We start from the raw sequence: 21416 nt of genomic DNA, 5'->3' as shown, positions 1-21416 counted from the left end.
CTACAACTATTTTCAATATAGGAATTTCAGTGGTACATTCGGTTATGGTTTTAACCTTTATATACCAGCTACCTAGGTACTCGAAAATATAATTATACCTTCCACAAAAATAATCAACCCACATCAATAATATCGTATCATACCGCGTGAGCTTTGTCCATGTGCCAATCGAGCACAACTTCCCCTTCCCTAAAACTTTTAGATAAATAATATTTTTAATACGAGTCATTATTTAACACTTCTAGTAATTTTAGTAGTGAGCTGACCAAACCACAAATAATGTTTGTATCTTTGCCTATAGCCACCTCATTTATCAAATTGGTTCAAGTTAGTGGCTTCCATGAAAGATCAATAAAAGGTGAGGGCGATTTATTGATTAAAGAACACAGATAAAAAGAGTTCACGAGGTGCAATTTCACTTTCTGGGAGAAATCATTATCATTGAAGCATCCAAGGGAGGGGCGTTATGTGTCGATTTTATATTGCCTTTTCTTAAAGCGAATTTTGTCGGTGTGAAACACAACCTGGATGTTGAAAATTAATTGGTAATAATAATATATTAAAAATAAAAGATTTCACTAATAAAATGTCTTATTGATCATGAATAATAATACACAACTTAAAAAAAATATTTTTATCCAAAATATGAGCTATGAAGTTCATCAAGAATAAAACATGCACGCATAGATACATACACACTAAAATTCATAATTCAGAAATTCTCCAAAGATGCTTCACAATAAAATCCATAAAAGTGTTCTTAATTTTTGTATTAAACCCCAAAAAAAGTAAAAGCAAAAGAATATTCACGATTACCCCACAAAATATCAAATATTATCATAGAATTTCCTTCATGACACTTTTTCTTTTTTGAAATATCGTTGAAAAATATGTTTTTTATTGGAATCAAACTTTAAATACACATATACCTAACTCAATCGATTATCAACCGAATCATCTCTCGTTGGTTTTGACACTTAAAAGAACATATTTATCATAACTAATTAAAGAAGACATGACAATACAAAAAGTTACAATGCAACATAAATCTTAAACCCTAAATCACTTTGAATTAATGCCCATAGCATTACATGCTACAATTCAGGCAATGACAAAATGTAAACTGGTTGGTGAAAATTAGTTATTTTTTTCCCATATATAGTGATTTGTGGATGGCATATATATATATGAAGCTCATGTATACCTAACCTATTAATTCGTACCCTCTTTAGGATGAATATTTAATGCTTGCTTTATATCCAATTGTGTATATATATGTCAGTAGCTAGGCATGTACAACAGCTTGTTACCACTGAATTAAATGGCAGGTTTAATTGTATGGAACACTCTCTGAAGAAATACTATATTCCATGTTTAATTTACAGTGAAAATATTAATGTAGAAGGCGTTTATGCAATTTCTCTCAAAAGCATTTTGGAAAAGAATTCATTCTTCCAAAATCCACTCATCATATTATAATATATACATTCATTGCCTATCCATCTCTCTCTCTATCTCTCTCTCTATATATATATATATATATATATATATATATATATATGTATGTATATACACTAATGGAATTTAATTGAGAAAAGTATATCCAACCAAACCACTCAATCGATGGCTATCTAGATATTAACACTCTAATTAAGTAGAAAATTAAATCGATAGTGAGTTGTGGAGTCACCTGAGATGAATGGAGGTTTCATCAGTAGAGTGGTCCTTGAAGTGGCAATATTTATAAGGTGCAGTAGCGGTCGTGATGGTGAAGAAGGGCACATGAAGAACTAACTCATTCAAGAGTACTAGCTGACACTCATATAACTAGTTCTAGTACTACTCCAGCAACAAGATAGTGATGGTATGAGTTAGTAATGCACGTGCCCTGCTTCTCCATCTTGCTCACACCGCACCCTGCCTTCTTCTCCATTATTCCACAACCGCTAGTTTCTCACTCTCTCACTCTCTGAGAGAGAGAGAGAGAGAGGGGTGGGGGGGGGGGGGGGGGCTTAAAATGGTGAGTTGTGGAGGTTCATCTGCAAATTTCTCTACTCCGAGCGCATTCATTTATAACAAATTAGGCAAACGATTCTGCTTTAAAAGGAGGGGGAGGGGACAAGAAATGAAAGCCCCTTAGTTGGATGTGGGACCCCCTCAAGTTTTGCAGGTTGCCACAACTCACAACTCTACAACGCAGGACTACAACAACATCACTAGGGTATCATTCAGGACTAACATCACTAGGGTATCATTCAATTCCCTATCCACCCCTAGCTACCAAGTAACTTTTTTTTTTTCTGATTTTTTTTTTCTTTTGTGGCCAGTTTGAAAAAAAGAATACTGATATAGGACTAATAGTGAAGTTTGCTATATTTACAATAATACCACCTAATAGAAATGAAATCTGTGATATTGTCTGAATTCGATGAAATTTGATTGATTGAAGCGAAACGGCGTTATGAGCAAAACTAAGTCGTTGGCCCCTCGCACCACCTTGTTTTCGTGAAATTCCATCGTGTAGGACCTTCAACTGGATGTTTACTATTTTGAGGGCATTGTCATAATTTTACATGTTTACTTTATATTAAGGTCGTAGCTAGCCCTAACTAGCGGTCATTATCTTTCATTTTTACAAACTATATCAAACCCTAAAGAGGTTTCTTTCATTTTCTGATGGATTTCAGTGTTGTTTGTTTGATTTGGTTTGATTCCTTTATTGTTTCCGCCTACGTCCAAATTTATTTCCAAATATTGTCTTAAGGTTGTTTATGTAATTAATCATTTCAAAATTTGGCATGCATGCATGATGCATGTACCTATTGTTCAGGGTAAAAGAGTCAAGATTCAAGAGTGAGGCGGTGAGCAATCTCGATGCTTTTAGCATATATATAGAAAATATTTACAGTAACTGTATGTGCTTATTAATGATTAAAAGCTAGAGACGATATCTATATATGTGACCAAGGTCGTCTCATTTTCAACCTTATACACCCCCTACTTATTATTTTGGATCTAAATTTTATGCTTCTGATGCCTTGAGACATGTCCATTTCTTACTTACATTCCTTAATTCTTTGGAAGAATTAATACTGACTGGGGATTTTGAAGAAGTGTCAAGTGTGGATTAGTTAATACTGGATTGGGGTACAATATCAGAATATATATATTTAGCTATAAGGGCAGCATATATATATACATACAAATTAAAATATGTAAAGTTGGTATGGAAGATTTGTTTTGTTTGTGGGTCGTGATACTTTTTCGATCTTCTTTTCCATTTCTCTTATAGTGAAAGAAAATGACGTTTAGGGTTTGAAAGCTTTGGGGATCATACTAATTATTGTCGTCTTTACCAGACCCACTACTTGTTAATTTTTCCTAGTCCACTCCCCATATACTGTTGAAGGTCATAGATGCTTCTCATGTCCAAGCCAAGACTTCAAAAGAATGAGCGAATCTTTCTTTTTTTCCTTTTTATCACCTTTTGCGATCTCAAATCGATCGCACACATGAATGTCAAGATTGGAGGCATCACTGCCTACTCTCTTATGCACACATTATTCACGACTCTTAAGTAATTTGGCTAAGAAAGAATTATTCCAGGTGGGTATTAATGTATTATTGTGTCTGCACAACTAATGGTACACACACACAGAGAGATATACATATCCCAATGTTGGCCTCTATGGTAGAATTAGTTGAGGGCCTGAGAAGTGGTAGTTTATCATGTGACAAATGTCAATGGTTCGAGTTTACTTATCTCCAACTCGTAAACTTAGTCGATATCGATACAAAACTATACGATAATACCCAATTTTTCCCGAATCGAGAATTTGATCTATGATTTATAATTCACGGACGTTGATAAGATTTTTTTTCCACTTAGTAACACCTATGATGGCATAGCCTTAACTTTAGTTAAGGGAGACCACAATGAGCCTGCCAAAACGTGTAGTAGAACAGATCATGACTTGTACTACTTTTTGAAAGATTTCCACTTGATTAATCCACTAATTTAAAATGTTAAACTTTTATATATGGTTTGTGTATGGGACTTTTTGTTCTTTTGTGGCCACGAATTTGCTGGATGCTGCAATTGCAGCCACTGATGACCAGGCATTCCACTGAGAACAACATTGACAGCGATAGAAGTAAGGGAAAAAAACAGTGCACAAGCCCCAATTAGTGACTGAAAAGGGGAGATACATTTAAGAAGAATGTCTTTTGGGGTGCAAAAGATATTATTTTATTTCAGTCATGTCAATTTGAAAACTATACTTGACATCACATTCAAGGGGAAAAAAATTTATTTTGTGAAGTGGGGGGTGTACTATATAATTTAATAAATTATATGTATATATATATATATATATATGAATTCTCCTATACATACTTAAAATAAACATTTATATTTTTATCATTGATTGAAAATAAATGAGACTCAAAACAATGAGTCTTACTTATCATTTCACTCATCCACACTCTTAAAAAATGATGCGTATTTTAAATACGTAAATTAAATGTGTATAGGAGAATTCCTCTCTTTATATATATAATCTTGTGTATTATAATGGATGTATCACTTGCAACCCACACAACGTCTAAGAGTGGAGGCATTACAATAATAATAGTGTGAAAATCGTGATATGGGTAAAAATTTGTCTCCCTCATTGACAAGTCAACTTTCCTGTTGACCATCAGAGTTTACAATTCAAAGATGATTAGGACTTCAATCAAAATCAAAATCAAAGTTAACCACCAAATCTCACCTCTTTATCCAGAGAAGACTAAGGGCGCAGCGTGTTTACAGTTCACACCTGCCAAATATATTGTTTTTGGCTTCAACATATCGTTTTTGGACAAAAAAATGTTCGATTGATCCTGCGTTACGATATCGTCACATCACGTTGAGTTTGAACCTGGAGCTGAAGCGGTAGGGAGCTTCTTCCACTTCTAAAGCAACGCATTTTTGCTTCAAAATACAAGAACTTTTTTTTCCCCAATTTTATTCTCTATCAATTTTATTATTTCATTTATATTTTTATGGAAATAAACTCATCAAAAATTTAATTGATATCAATGAAAAATATCAAATGTTATCATCATCTCGCCATGATATTTTTAGTGACTTGACAAACACTTCTTATCACAATAGCTCATCTCACTTCACCACAGTTTAGAAACTCGTCTCTTGACCTCATCGCAAGAGGTCAAAACACAACACAACACACTTTCAAACATAGAGTAAGAGCCCGTTTGCTATGGCATTGCGTTGTGGTTGCCTATCCCATTTAAAATTAATAGATGGTTCTTTATGTGGTTCGGTTGGATTGGGTTATTTATTAATAGTAGAATATATATATATTATTAAATGATCTTAAGCATGCTTTTTCCAGTAAAATCGCTTTCAAAATAATCTTGCACTGATAAAAGAATACTCTACTTCAAAAGTTGATGAAACAAAAGCAAAATATTGGGGACAGATTTCGCATTATCGACTCTCAAATCTGGGAAATCTAACTTTATGAGAAATCAAAGGATTAATAGTAATGTGTTGGGTGTATGTAATATGCTTGTCATGCCATCGTCATGTTGGAATTAATTAATAATAATATCATGAAATCTAATACTACTAATTAATTAGTGTGGTTGATTAGTGATTTTTGGACTCTTTTTTTTCCTTTGGACTTCGAAAGATTATATAAATGGCATAACCGTTAAATTTTAATTTAGTGATATGCATGATCTTGTTTTTTGTCTAACGAAAAAAGATAAACATCCCAACAATTAAGATCCCAATTGTTGAGGCGTATGGATGAAAATTAAAGTGTATGTGATGAGCTCCACATACCCATCATGTAAACTTTAAATGGTATTCATACACCTTAATAACTAGAATCTCAGTTGTTGAGACGTCTAAAGTTGTTGCTGGTTGTGTCTAATCAGCCCAAAAAGTGGGAGAAGATTAATGCTTGTCTTACCTCAAGTGGGCATTAACTAGCTAGCTAGGTGTTCGTTTCAAACATTAATGTATAAACACATGACTTCATAATCTAGTCTTTTTGTTCATTTCTGACCTCAAGTGGGTTCTAGGTTTTCGATCATGTCAAACTTTGTCTTGTAAATGACTTTAGTAGTATTATCACCACTAAGTTCTTGTTTGTTTTAAGAAAAGTAAAATCTTTTTGAAAATTTGTAATTCTAACATATATCTTATGAAAATTTGTAAAGCAAAATGAGTTTTCTAAAGATTGATTTTTCTTCAAACAATCGGGACATACATCATATTCACCACAGGTAGTAAGATTAATGTATAGGGTACCCGAGGTCTCCTGTAACTGTTTTCAAATCGTTTTTCATGTGCAATCTGATTTTTGTTTGGAATAAAAAATATATCATTAGATTCGTAAATCAAATCCAAATAAATTTATAATTTTTTTAAAAGTTACTACAAAAGGATTTGCTGTAAAAAATTTACAGCAGCCCCAGCCACTCATGATGTGTGTGTGTATATATATATATATATATTATGTCTGAAGTCATTGACATCTTTTGTCCAAATTGGTCACCCTAACCACAAAATGATTGACATGTACAAGCAACCTACCGCTCTATCTATAGCGTCAACTCTATGACTAAACGAACACACAAAAATGCAAGAAGAAACACAAGATAAGGTAGTCTCATTCTCGATCGGAAGAATTACTTTCACACCCACCTTGAAATCTCTTTCAACATGACTTGGATTGAAATACGTACCAAGAAATTATTGTCACCTTACAATAACCTATACCAGTTAAAAGCTAGCACGATATTTTTCTTTTAAGGACCCGATTCCAAGTCCAATTTCTAGCCATTCCAATCTATCCAAAGTACTCCGAACAAGAACAACAATTTCAAATAAGAATAAGCTCGACATGAGCAATAATCAAGAAGAGTGATTGAAAATGGCCATATATATTTGATTGAATAGAACTTATACGAGGAAACCCTAATACAATCTCTAGACCGAAACATATGATAATTGAGTTTTTCATTAGCCCAAATAGTTCAAAGCAAGAGTACAATGAACCGCCGAAATCTAAAAACTAACATATGGTAGGGTTCGAGTCTAACCCAAGAAAATTAAAGCAAGAATATTCTGAAGTTTTGATTCAAACAATAGGTTTCCCGTGACGACCGTACCGTTTCTCAAAATCTATTCTCTAGATAAACCATAAACCCTCCAAGTCATGATTTATTTATACTAATTTAAATTGTCTTAGAAATTGGCGGAACTAGTCACGAACTAACTCCTGTCCAGCTCACTTGGTCTTCTACTTGCCTCGCCACCTCAGTGCTTGGGCTTACCTCTTGCTCCCTTCTTGGTGATGCCAACGATGTTCCTTCCTTGGTCTGGTCAATTCCGCCAAAAGGCCTCTTGGCATCTGGCTACACCAATGCCTTTCCTCAACTCGCCTTGCCTGCAAGGCTTATATATTCTTCTGATAAGCTTTTTCCTCATCACGCCCAAAGGCTCGGCTGCTCGCCAATCGCCACTCACGCCTAGAGACGCCAAACTACTTTTGGGATCCACTTTGGCATGGGTATTTTAGTCACTGCTCCCTATGCTCACCAGAAGCCAAGGTTCTCATCTGTCTCAAATCATTATACAAGAAGATGTTGATTAGTCGTAATATAATACCAACGCTATAGTTGGTGTAACAGTTCATCCCTCTATACTAATAACACTTTGTTCACTTTGGGCTAGTCCATACTGACTAGCACGACTTTGTGTTCCTAGACTCAGCACCAGCCTATACCACTTGATTTTATGTGTGTTTTCATGTCATGTCAAACCTTCCACCAGTTCGATAGGAGCTTGCATTCGCTGCATCAATGAATGTGCTTGCGTACTGCTACGGGAAGTGGGACTAATCTAATTTCGTTCTTGTGTGAGCTAAGAGAATTCGATGAATCGTCTCTTGCACTCCAAAGATAAAGATTAGATCCATACCATTTTTGGTTCTGTGCCGACAACTTATTTAGGACGAAACCACCAAAATCAAACCAATCTTGTTTATGGTAGACTAGTAGTGTAGGCTTGTTTGTTTACATTGAAAATAAATGGCATATCATTATCCGGACACATGTGATTATTGATATTCACAAATCCCATTAACATAATTAGCCTACGCATTATCAATCTAAAATCAATATTAGTGTTAGGTAGTTGATATACTGGTAGTCCATAAGAGTCATAGTTTCTTAAACGAAATTTTAAATGTTTTAACTCTTAAAATACTTAAAATACATATTAAATTTTTAAAAAAAATTACATATTCAGAATCATCGCATAAATCTTTTTCTAACAAGATCCATTATCGATGAGTTTCATCGGGTGGATCTTAATTCCATTATTTTTTTTTTCAATAGAATTTCAAAAACAATGGATTCAGAACTAAAACAATGAATTCTAGACTGTGTTTTTAAAAACAATGGAATCTACATGACGTAGAACGAGTGGTGTTTGCGTTTGAGGAAGGATTTGATGGGAATTAAGAAGAAATTGAGAAGGGAAAGCTCAAAAGAGTTGTAGGGAAGAAACAGTCATAACTTTTGACTCAGTTGACAGATTTACTATTATAATATGTTTTTGAAGACTGATTTTTGTCCTCCATAATGTTCTACTCTGGCTTGCCCAGTTGAGATCGTTTTCATTCTTAAATTATTTGTTTAAGACAGACTGATGGGTGGTCAAAGTTTTATTAATTTGGTCAACTTTTCGTTTTAGGTTGTTTTGTTTTAGTTAATGTCTTTGTTGGTCTTTTTATTTAATTAGGGTTTCCTAATGAATATTTAAATTACTGGCTGGTTGTTATTTGGGATTATTATTGAAGTTAATAAGCTCTTTGGTTTACAACCAGTTTTTCTTTGTGGAACCAAATTTCCTTGGTAGATTCCAAGATTGTTCTTGAGGATTTACGCTTGTATTTTCATTGATTGTTTCGTGCTGCGTCACTTCATTAAAACAATAAATTTTGGACAATGAATTCTTGGATAAAAGAGTGGAATAAAGTTATTTCATTGATTAAATCAATGAAATAAATCTATTGGGTCTCCTTGGACTACCAAACTACTGGGCTACATCTCATTTTTGATCTAAAACCCAATTATCAAATATGGAAGTCTTTTTACCACCAAACTTAACGATGCCCAAGAATTGGGTTGGGCCATATGTAGAGCGGGCCTACACAAAAGAGTTAATGAAGGAGCAGGTATGCTATGGCAATATGATAAGGCTTCTGGTCATTATTACTTATTAGTGTACGTAGACAATGTGGGCTAGACTTTTGGGCTTGCTTGGGCCTTGGAATTGAGGTTGGCTTTCAACTAGCGCGCAAGTGTAATTTCGAAGGTAAACAAACTTACAAACGCGTGTTATCAACTTATTATTATTGCTACACCGAGGCCTTGACAATGATGGGCTAACATGCACATTGATGTATTGAATCATAAATTTGTGTAATTGACATGGTTTCACTTCGTCCCAGTTATATGTTATAGTTTAATTTCCAATTTAAATAGTTAGGGCTCAAATATTTAGAGTTGACAAAATGATGGTTTACTATCATCTATTTGCTGATTTTTAGTCATTTTGTCATTCCAAAAAAAATGTAACTATAGTGCATAAGTGTATGGGCCAAAAACTGTCCCTACATGAAATTTCCTCGACAAAAGTCCACGAGAGCCCAATTGAGCCCAATTGGCCCATAGCCTAGACTGTCTACTTCAACAAGGCACACGAGAGCGTCAATCAAGTGCAACAGGCCCATGCCCTGTGCTGTCTGCTTCAACAAGGTCCACAAGAGCCTCAGTCAAGTCCAACAGGCCCATGGCCACGGTTGTCTAATTTAACAAGGCCCACGAGAGCCTCAATCAAGCCCAACATGTGAGGGACTTGATCGATCCCGACCGACCCATTACATGGGCCAACCTCTTAACAACTCAACATAGGCCCATCGCCTTCATTGCCTAATCATGGGCCCACCGCGAGGGAAGCTTCTTTTCAGACCCAATAGTAGACCAAGCTACAATGCCAGCCAGCTCAACACACAATGTGCCTATCATGTGACCAAAACCCCTATAAATATATGGGGTCCCCGCCATATAAGATATCCAACTTTTGGAGGTATTATGCTCTCTCCCTCTTTAAGCTCTTCACTTCTCTCACAATAAATTCCAACCACCACCATGGGCGGAATCGACATTGGACATTAGGGGGGTGAAATTTAATGCGGGGGTCAGATCCCTAAGTCTTTCATTTCTTCTCCCCTCGAAGACTAGTGTATTGATCGTGGGCAACTACTTAATGATATTAAAATTAAAATTAGAATCTCATTACATTTGGTAAAATCATTTATTACAATTTATAATTAGATTTAGACAAATTTCATAATTCATTGTGACCTTACCTCACGGCAAATTTGTTCATTCAAACGTTAAATTGTATATCAACTCATCTCACCACAATTTTGTTATGACACAGCCAAACGTTTTTTGTCAATAGAACTCACCTCACAACAACACAATTTTTTACCTGACAGTACCTCACATCGGTTGATCAAAATACAAAGCACTTCCAAATGGATCCATGGAGTCCTACTTCATTCCTTTTGTTTATTTTTTAAATTTATTTTGTATCGAAATTTGTAGCATGTTTGACGTATTTATGCATATACACCATCGCTACTACAACGAATTTTGTGTATTAAAATAGTAATTAGAGTTTGATCAATATGGAAATTATATTACTTTCAAATGGAATGTCACCAATAATGAGAAGAAAGAAAAGAAAATAAGAATTCACTGCCTTTTAGTTTAATTTTAAAAATATCAATGAGAATGTGGTTCGGTTGACAATCGATTGGCTTAAAGTTTAAAGTTCGATTTTAATGAGAGGTAAATTTGTCAATGGTATTTAAAAAATAGTTAAAATTTAAAAATAAAACCTATAAAACAAAGGAAACATTTGGGAATAAATTGATTGGATTTTATTACCCGCCAATACAAAAAGACAAGGCCAACAGCCAATGAAGCAGACCCGAAGTCGCTGTGTCGTATAATTTTACTCTGCCGCCCGAAGGCTTTCCCTTAATAAACAAATGCGAAAGTTCCCTAAAAATGGAATGCAGAAGTTCCTTAAGAATGGATCACCACACTCACTCGCTACAACTCTTACCTACTGAAGGCAAATACTCAAATCTCTGATAATTCATTCAATGGCTTCTCTCGCTCACATCGCCAACCTTTCTTTGGCGAACGATGTTTTTGCCTCGGCGGTGACTCCACAGAAACGATTGTTCTGTGGTGGTTCAGTTGAATTGCGGAAATTATATGGGGAGATCAGGAGGAGTAGGAGGGGTTCCTGCGTTTCTACTAAGCCCGATTGGAAATTGGGAGCTGGACTGCCACGCGCTTCCGCCACGGAGGTGGTGGATGATCGAGGTTTCGAGCAAGAAGAGAAGGGGGTTGGGAACAGGAGGCCTCTCAAAGTCGGTCTCATCTGCGGTGGCCCCTCGGCGGAGCGTGGAATCTCTCTCAACTCTGCTAGATCAGTTCTTGATCACATTGAGGTATAAACATTTACACATGCAACTATACGTGTTTTGAATTACAATTACGCATATACTTGATTTAATTGTTCATATAGAATTAGTTCATTTGATTCTGTTAGCTTGCTTTAGATGATCATTCTTACAGTTGCTCTTAAATTCGACTTTTTTAGTTTTCTCTGGAATGGACTGTGAATGTTTGGTGTATTTTTTTAATTGGATTTCCTAACAGGGAGAGGATTTGGACGTTCTTTGCTATTACATTGACGCTGATCTCAACGCTCATGCTATATCCCCCGCTCAGGTACATTTAATTATGGCCTTGTTGGGCTTTGATTCATTAGTTAATTGTGAACTCCTAAAAATTAGTTATGTAATTCATGTGAGAAATTTACGAATCACAGTATGTCATTATGTAGTTGTGGAAGTAAGTTTTTGAGAGCAGGGTGTCCTTTCCAGTGTTCTATTTGGAGATATTTTTCATTGACTAATTTTCTATCATGTTTACAACACGTTTCAATTTAACGCGCAACCATGTTTACTAGATTCCTAATCTATTTATACAAACCATGCTCTTAGGATATATTTTTCTTGTTAATGACAATTTGCAGGTATACTCAAACACCCCTGCAGATTTTGATTTTAAGCTTGAAAGGTGAGCTAGATTCTAAGTTCTGCTGTATAATCTGTTTTTCTAATTGAAAAGTGCTTTCGTGTAGACTTAAGACCATCAATTCTCTGTGTTTTCAGCCTGGCCCAAGGTTTTTCGTCTTTGTCTGAATTTGCAGAGCACCTAGCTGCCGCTGTGGACATAGTCTTCCCCGTCATACATGGTCGATTTGGGGAAGATGGCGGGATCCAGGTATGATTCAGTTAACCTCATTTTATTGTATATTTACACTCATACATCCATGCACATATGCTGTCTTAAAAATATGAATTGACACTTAGATGATATTTGCATGTGATGGGTGTCCAGGATCTTCTGGAAAAGTATAATGTCCCATTTGTTGGCACAGGATCGCACGAGTGTCGCCAAGCATTTGATAAGGTAAAGCCAACATTATTGATTGTACTCACTCTTTACCATAACAACCCTTGCAGCTCTTGAGTATGCAAAATTGCTTGAGTCAGAATTGGATAGTTTTCTGACTAGATGATGCTAACTGTGAGTTGCTTTAAATCTTTTTTTAGTACGATGCTTCCTTGGAGCTCAAGAAACTTGGATTCGAGACAGTTCCTAATTTCCTAGTTCAGGTATTTTTCAACTAAGTGATTCATTGAAAAATTTGTGTGTTCTCACTTATTCTTAAATACTTACGTTTTTTTTTTGAGGACATTCCCCTCTTTCTTCTTCTATTAACAGTGTTTTTTTTTAAATAATATTTTCTGGTTGGCTCCCTTTCTATGACCTTTATAATCCCACATTTGTGAAGCTTCTCACTTTAAGTTTATTGACTATATTGCCTTCATTGGTGGCATACTTCAATACAATAATTATGAGCATCTTGTTCACATTGAGCTTCAACATTTTTAAAAGCTGGAAGTTTTAATTTGTAATACTGACAAATGAATGGCATAGGGCGCTGAAGCAGATATATCTGAGTTAGCAGAGTGGTTTGCCAAAAACTGTTTGGACCCTAACTCAGGGAAAGTTGTGGTAAGACAAACTTCCTGCTGTTAGTTTTAGAACTTTGAAACACACAATGAAATAACTGTTTTTGCCTTTAAGATCTTAGACTTTTTTTTTGTTGTGCCATTATAGGTAAAGCCGACAAGAGCAGGATCAAGTATTGGTGTTACAGTTGCATATGGCGTAGCTGATTCCCTGGAGAAAGCAAATAAAATTATTGCAGAGGTAATTTGGGTGTCCTAGCATTTCATGGTTACTCATGTTTTGATATGTTGTTTGTAACCAAATACCTCCGAGGTTAGGTTCAGAATCTTTAGATGTTCTCTTCTTTACCTACGAGTTAGAATAGTGCACAGAAAATTTTTGCTTTGATATTAACTTATCTGCTTCAGAGAAAATGTTAGTCCAGTACTAAACATGAGAAATATCTGATAGGAGGTAAATTGTACATTTGAGGAAAAACTGCTAGGAGTAGGATTGTGCCCCTCAAATACACTGTATAAGCAACGGGATGGAAAAACTTTGCCTTCTAATTCAAAGTTATGTCATAAGTTGTCTTATGAACTGTTTCTTCCTTTCATGGTTGGTAGGGAATTGACGACAGAGTCGTTATTGAAATTTTTCTTGAAGGAGGGAGTGAATTTACAGCCATTGTCCTTGATGTGGGGTATGGTTTCAATTCCCACCCCGTTGTTCTGCTGCCAACCGAGGTATTCACAATCATTTCTGGTTTACGTTTGAATTCATTTCATTACCATGCATAGTCTTGGTTCCAATTGATTTCCAATTTGATTGATTACCACACCTTGGTTCAAGTTCTCCTTCCAAACTGAATTTTATTGAATCAGGTTGAGCTTCAGTTTCATGGCACTGTTGATGTGCGAGAAAAGGATGCAATTTTCAATTACCGAAGGAAGTATCTTCCAACGCAGCAGGTTCTGCCAGCACTTCCAATCAATTTTATGGCATTGTGATTGTGTATTTTGAGTGTGAATTTTATTGTATGCCATGTAAAGTAATTCACTATCATGCCTTCACTCAGTTCTGTTATGAAAGTTCATCTACTTTACAGGTTGCTTATCACACTCCACCCCGTTATCCTGTTGATGTGATTAGTAATATTCGTGAAGGAGCATCTCTTTTATTTCAGCAGCTTGGCCTGCGAGATTTTGCTAGGATTGACGGATGGTTTTTGCCTTCAACCACACATGTACCCCATTCTTCTGACAACAAATTTGGAAGGACTGGATCGGGTACAATAATATTTACGGATATTAACCTGGTAAGAAAAGTTCACCTTCACCGATGTTGATTTCTCTTACATATATTCAACATTAATTTTGTCTCTTGCACCTGTTAGATTAGTGGTATGGAGCAGACCAGCTTTTTGTTTCAGCAAGCTTCAAAGGTACTTTGCTAATGTTACTTTTGGTGAGGCCCTTTATATAGGTATTTGGAATATGTTTAAATTGATATAAGTAACCATTATCTATCATGATATATAGATCTTGTCCACGACCAGTCCTAGGTGTCTGGTTATCTAATTTCTCTACGGATAATGCTTGAGACCCCCAAAAGTCTCCCATTTAATGTGGAGTGTTGGATGTAAAGTGGGCCCTACATGTGTGTTTTTAGTCAATGACTATTTTAATGCCACATAGATTTGGGGGACTTTTGGGGGTCTCTAGCATTTTCCTTTCCCTACCTAGTTTTGAAAGTGTTTGCTTAATTTTATAAATTTGCATCTTCCTAGGAAATTTGTATAAATCCTTGGATTCACTTCTTGTACCTTGTCGATGATGTTTTCCTGTCAAAATATTATAATTTCCATTCTTCATTGAACCAGTTTACTTTAGAAAATGACTTGTGTGTAGAACATGGTATTTATATTTGATCAGAAGTCAGCAAGAAGAAAATGTGTCCGACAAGGGAATGGATGAAAGCGTACAACTATCAAATAGCTTCTTTGTTTTATTATTATTTTAATTGAGAAAATTAAGCAAAAATATAATATTTAATGGAAATGGGAGCTCTAGAGACTCTTTAACTCTTACCTTTTGAGGAATTCATTCTCTTGGATACCTGCTGTCATTCCTGCTCCATGTTTTGGTCACTAGAGGGACGAACTAATATCAAATTTTGCATAATCTAGGTGGCATTTGAGCGCAGATAATATTCTGTTGTGCTGTGTGCATCTTTAGCAATGTTGACTGTAGGAATGCTTCATAGCTTATTTCTTGTAAGGGATGGGCTGGTTCTTGCTTTTCTTGTCAATTTATAGTACACATTGAGATATGCGTCAGCCAAAAACTATATCTTCCTGATTTTTTGCCATTTTCATTCAATGTAAAGTCGCAAATACAGTTGAAATCTTTTAGCTGCTTACCTGTCTTCCATTAATTTCAATGGTCATGGATAATTGTTGTGATTTATATAAAATGTTTCATACCTTTCTTAAGCTGATCAAAAGACAAAGTTCTTTCAATGTTCAGTACTTAAAAATCTTGTGATTTCCCGTGCTACTACTTTTACGATAGAAATACCCCTCATGTTCAGGTTGGTTTCTCTCATTCAAATATCTTGCGAAGCATTATTAATCATGCTTTCCTGAGGTTTCCCGATCTCGCCTCACACAGCCGTGTATCAGATCACTTACCTAGAAGATCAAAATCCTTGCAATTTAGTGGAAAAGTCAACAGATGTGAAGATGTTCGTAAGGTTTTTGTAATATTTGGAGGAGACACTTCAGAGCGACAAGTATCCCTCATGAGTGGAACAAACATTTGGCTCAACTTACAAGCATTTGATGATGTAAGTGAATGAAATCTCAGCTTCATAATTGAATGAACTTTATAAAATGGTCGAGAAGTACATCTCCTGTTCTTTAAAACAGTCCACTTGGGTATTCAAAAAAGGCATGAAACTTGTTACACATGGTATATAGCGTGATTGGTTATCATTATATATTTGCCAGTGACTGTCAACCCCATTATATACTGTGTGATTGAGTTAATTGTGCTTTCAGATTCAAAGTTAGAATGGGCATTTAGGTGATGGAGGATGTTATGTGCAGTAACATGGTTTACTGTTTTTCATTTATTTTTGTGTTTATTTAGGTAAGGAGTCAACAAGTTATCTTCTTATTGTATACGTTAGTTTTTTTCTAGGTTCTTGGCTTTGATTCAGACAGATTTCCTGCCATTCATTTTATGTTGTCATTCTGTATTCAAAAGTTAAAATTTCTGATCTGCAATCAGCTAACCTGATATGCCATAATTTGGGTCGCAGAATGAAAGTAGAGAAGTCGGTGTCCTTTCATTGGTCATTTCACCTTTTGCAGTTCACTATCACTGTATCATAAACTCCCTTCCCTTGATAGTATTTTACTTCCCTGTTTGGAGACTATATTTAGGATTCTATGCAGCTCCTCATAATATGGACTTATTGTTATTTCTTTGAGGAATCTTAAACTTTTAAGAGTAGATCTATTAATTGACATTGCTCTTTTTCTTTTGTCAGCTTGAAGTAACTCCTTGCTTGCTTGCACCGTCGAATGAGAATTTATCTGGTGTAGAGGGTTCTGATGTGAGCTCCAGAGTAGTTTGGACATTGCCGTAAGTATATACATTAATTTCTACATTTTTAGCTTAATTTTGTGCATATTCAGAGGTGTAAAGGCACATATCATCTTTTATCTTTGGGCTTTTCATTTTCCCTTAGTGTGCTTCTTCATCAAGGAAGTAAATTGCTGATTATTAATTATATATCAGTTTGCGGTTATTTTGTTCGCCTTCTATGTATTTCCTGACTTAATAATATTGGTTTCCTTTTCTTTTTAAATTCAGTTACTCTCTTGTGCTGAGACACACTACGGAAGAAGTTCTTGCTGCTTGCAAAGAAGCAATTGAACCGAATAGAGCTGCATTGACATCTCTTCTGCGGAACCAAGTGATGGATGATTTAATGGAAGGTTTGAAGAAGCATGGTTGGTTTACAGGGTTTGATATAGCTGATGAATTACCTGTAAGATTTTCTGTGGAAGAGTGGATTAAGCTTGCCAAGGAAGTTCAGGCAACGGTTTTCATTGCAGGTTTTGTGAACTAAATATTTAATTTGTTTTGTTGATGCTTCAAGTCACATAATATTTTCGTGCGTGGTCTTAGAGTGGGCTATAACGGGTTTATTGTATTATTGTTATGCACGAATTAACTGGCATTTTGGCTTTTAATCAGGACTAATGGACCTTTCATCTACTTTTTTTCCATGTTCATACTTCCCTTTTCTTCTTGCTTTTTATGGATGTCTTACCTAGACAGTAGTCATAAGGAATTTTGTTCAAAATATGTTGAACAACATTTTTCTAGCAGATGTGGTCAGCTTGCATGCAAATCCAAGGTTAAAGCATAATTCTAATTTTTTCATCTTTATCTCCCCTTCTATATCTTACATGACTTATCTTTTGTTCCCTGCAGTACATGGAGGCATTGGTGAAGATGGCACACTTCAGTCTTTGTTGGCGGCTGCTGGAGTTCCTTACACTGGTTTCTACTAATTGACTCTTGGCAAAAAGTGTTTTGATTCCAATTATAATTGGCCAAGTTATGTTTTCTTCTTTCATTTTAAGGTCCTGGTGTCGAGGCTTCTAAAACTTGTATGGACAAAGTATCAACATCTACAGCTCTTAATCACGTATGGAAACTCAATTTCTATTTCTTAGTGACATTTGCAGTTGCATTGACCTTGTATTTATTTTGTAATATTTTTCTGGAAAATAAGCATCTTGATCTTTGAAATTGAACAGCTTGCAAACATGGGAGTTCTCACCATAAATAAGGATGTGCAGAGAAAAGAGGATTTACTGAATATGCCAACGTTCAAGATTTGGCATGAATTGACATCAAAGCTCCAATGTGAAACATTATGTGTCAAACCAGCAAGAGACGGATGCTCAACTGGGGTTGCAAGATTATGGTTGGCTTATTTCCCTCATTTGCTTTCAATTTTTTCCTTGTTAGATTTCTTGAATGTAATATTGAACTAATAATATCATATTCTATGTTGATTTTAAGGATGCAATGATTGTTTATGTTAATGCAGCTGTCAAGAGGACCTTGCGGTCTATGTAAAAGCATTGAAGGAGTGCCTTCTGCGGATTCCTCCAAATAGTCTGTCAAAGGTATATAAGCCTCACTATCTAATCAAATATTACATTATTGTTTTCTACATGTGTACTCTAAGAAGAACTTTGTAATGCAAAAAAAAAAAAATCATGTTTAGGTTTGTAACAGATCAACCTTTGTGCAGTGGCGGTCTATGGAAATAATTGCAATTTGTTCATGTATCTAATCGTTTCCATTGACATAAAATGTTAAATTTGTTTACATTTTGCCTTATCCCTAATCATCCAATGATCAGAAAATGTCTTCGGTTTATTTTGTAACACTTGCATCTCTATTTGGAAAAAATATGTGTAGGCACATGGAATGATTGAAATGCCAAACCCTCCTCCAGAGCTCCTGATCTTTGAACCTTTTATTGAGACTGATGAGATTGTTGTTTCATCCAAATCCAAAAATGAAAGTGCACATCATCTTATGTGGAAAGGACATAGTCGCTGGGTGGAAGTGACTGTTGGCGTTGTAGGAAAGCTGGGATCAATGCGTTCTTTGAGTCCTAGTGTTACCGTCAAGGAAACTGGTGATATTCTATCACTTGAAGAGAAGTTTCAAGGTATGCCTTTGGTTGCTTGCACAACTCCCATACATTTAATTTTAATGCTTTGTTTGTATGTTCTGTTTTCATACCTCGTGAAAATAATGCAGTCATTTCCTGGCAGGTGGTACTGGAATCAATCTTACTCCTCCTCCTGTGTCAATTGTTAGGTTGGTTGAGAACTTTTACTCTAAAAAATTGAATTTTCCTAATATTATCTAGTTTTCCATATCTTATTATTGCCATACTGTGCATCTGGTATCGGAAGACGGGTTGAGAGGATATTTAAGGCCTAAAAAGAGGCCTAAAGGTGGTCATATTTGGTGTAAGCCTAAAGAGGCCACACATGTTTGGAGTAGGTCCAAGGATGCCACAAAAGGCCCAACATGACCATGTTTGAAAGGATCCAACAAAGAGACCCACGTTTGGGGAACTCGTGTGAGGGGGAGTGTTGGAGAAGACCCCGACACAATCCCCACATTGAAAAAGATGATGTTTTGAAGGGTTTATGAATTATGATACAATGGGTAGGCCATAACTCACAAGCAATGGTTTTTGAATTTTGAGACAAGAGACTGAGTCTCTCAATCCATGGTATTGTGAATTTGTGACCCACGTTTAAAACCCAATAACTTGTTCCGACCCCAAGGTCCAAAAGTCTTAACGGCTGCATGATATGTCCATCAAGGCTTGTAGCTTCATGGTCTGGTAAGTGGTATCCCCATGCAGAGACTCTATCATGGGTCAAATCCCAAACAACTCACTGTATATCTGAGTTAAAAAAATTTACATTGTTCTTTCTTGTCGGATAAGTAATTTTATTAATCAAACTTCTTGAATCAGGAGCGAGGCACTGGAGAAAAGTAAAAAATGCATTGAACTGATTGCAAACACTCTGCAATTGGAAGGATTTTCACGCATCGATGCATTTATGGATGTTGACAGTGGAGAGGTATGTTAATTGAAGATGCCTTGTTGGTCTTCTTCTGAATCAGAAATGGGAGGAAGTTCTTTTATTTATGATAATCTCATCTTTTTACCTCTCCCAAATATTTTTTGTCCTCCATAGAACATATTGGTGGGTATTAGATTTCTTCCTTTTATGCTCAAGTTGCCGCTGAAATATGGGACAATGATCCTGAATACTGAAGTGTCTTATTTCTTTAACCTATACAAAGCAAGGGACTAGACATGCATTTTCTCTCCTATTTAGACCTGTAGAATCTCCTTATTACCGTAGATTTACAACCAATTCATCCAAATCTTCACGGATTTGGTTATACCAAAATGTGATATCACCACTATAAATTTGATTTCATTATTGAAGCTTTTGTTTATGCCTTGAATTTAATGACTAACCTCCTTAGCCACTTCCATTGTGTTGTAGGTATTGGTTATTGAGGTCAATACTGTTCCTGGGATGACTCCTTCCACTGTTTTAATTCATCAGGTACCTTTATGAGCCAAAATCCGCATGGAAAGCATTCTCTGGATGTTTTGTCTTGGAAATTTGAATAGAATTCCCGTCTTGTGTTTGATATTGCATCTGCTAACACCAGCGGTTGTATTAGATTCAAGTGCATTTATCAAGAACCATCTAGGGAAAAGAAAATCCATTCAAAACTGACACATTTCAATCCCTAATATGTCTAAAATAGCCTTCTTTTCCCTTGAGAATATTTACTTGAATGAGCTTTGCTAACTTGGATGTTTCTGTATTTCGCAGGCATTGGCAGAAAAGCCTCCCATATATCCCCGTCAGTTTTTCCGCACATTGCTCGACTTGGGATCAGAGAGGTTTATGTGAAACTCTTATGAGTTTAGTGTGCCTCCACCATTTGAGTAGGGACTTTCATGTGGCTTGAGCTTTGCTCCCCTGAATTGTATAATGGACAAAGCTTGCCCATGGACACTGTAATATGGTGCTCGCAGCAATGCCAGCATGGGCCTTTGCATTTCTATGGTTCTTAGCCAAGAAACATTGTGTGGTTTGGGGATTGCTTTTCTTTTGTTCAATCAGGAAATAGTTTATTCCAGTTGAACATGCAGAAGAAAATGCAGAGAAATTCTGATGACCTTATTCACGTACTTTGAAGTTCATGTAGCACAATGATAAGTGTGGCATGACGTTGATTTTAACATAGATCGTTGAGGTGTTAATACATTAATATCCCAAAAAAACGAAAAAAAAAAGAAGAAAGAAGAAAAGTTGGGACTTCGTCCATCTTTTTTGGGGGATTTGGAAAAATCGCGAAGTTCGGACATAAAACTCAAAGATTGCTTTAAACTTTAAAGGATTGATTTTGAAAAGTTGGCTGTATTGGCGGTATGCACACGTCTTGGGCCGATGAATTTTGACAGTTTAGGCTAAACTGGAAGGTTGGGCTATGAGACTAAAGTTACGTGCTAGGTATCTCTTTATTGCGGCCCATAACAAAGTTTTTAGTTCTAATCGTAAGTTCGTAACTAATATG

The 21416-nt window shown here is 35.8% G+C and overlaps 1 protein-coding gene across 1 annotated transcript; it reads left to right on the top strand.

Moving 5' to 3' along the window:
* The first annotated feature begins 11089 nt into the window (after nt 1-11089).
* LOC119998925 lies at nt 11090-21115 on the top strand. Its single transcript, XM_038846399.1, has 24 exons — nt 11090-11618; nt 11830-11901; nt 12209-12252; nt 12348-12459; nt 12577-12648; nt 12792-12854; nt 13180-13257; nt 13363-13455; nt 13821-13940; nt 14079-14165; nt 14303-14512; nt 14591-14638; nt 15787-16041; nt 16750-16844; nt 17076-17320; nt 17703-17771; nt 17855-17919; nt 18032-18201; nt 18328-18406; nt 18705-18960; nt 19067-19112; nt 19786-19894; nt 20330-20392; nt 20669-21115. The coding sequence occupies exons 1-24, from the start codon at nt 11265-11267 to the stop codon at nt 20747-20749; spliced, it is 2886 nt and encodes a 961-aa protein (XP_038702327.1). The 5' UTR covers nt 11090-11264; the 3' UTR covers nt 20750-21115.
* The last annotated feature ends 301 nt before the right edge of the window (nt 21116-21416 follow it).

This window comes from Tripterygium wilfordii, chromosome 5, assembly GCF_013401445.1.
Source record: "Tripterygium wilfordii isolate XIE 37 chromosome 5, ASM1340144v1, whole genome shotgun sequence".
Lineage (NCBI taxonomy): Eukaryota > Viridiplantae > Streptophyta > Magnoliopsida > Celastrales > Celastraceae > Tripterygium > Tripterygium wilfordii.
The sequence above is the reverse complement of the archived record's forward strand: the minus strand, read 5'-3'. Positions and strand labels throughout refer to the sequence as shown.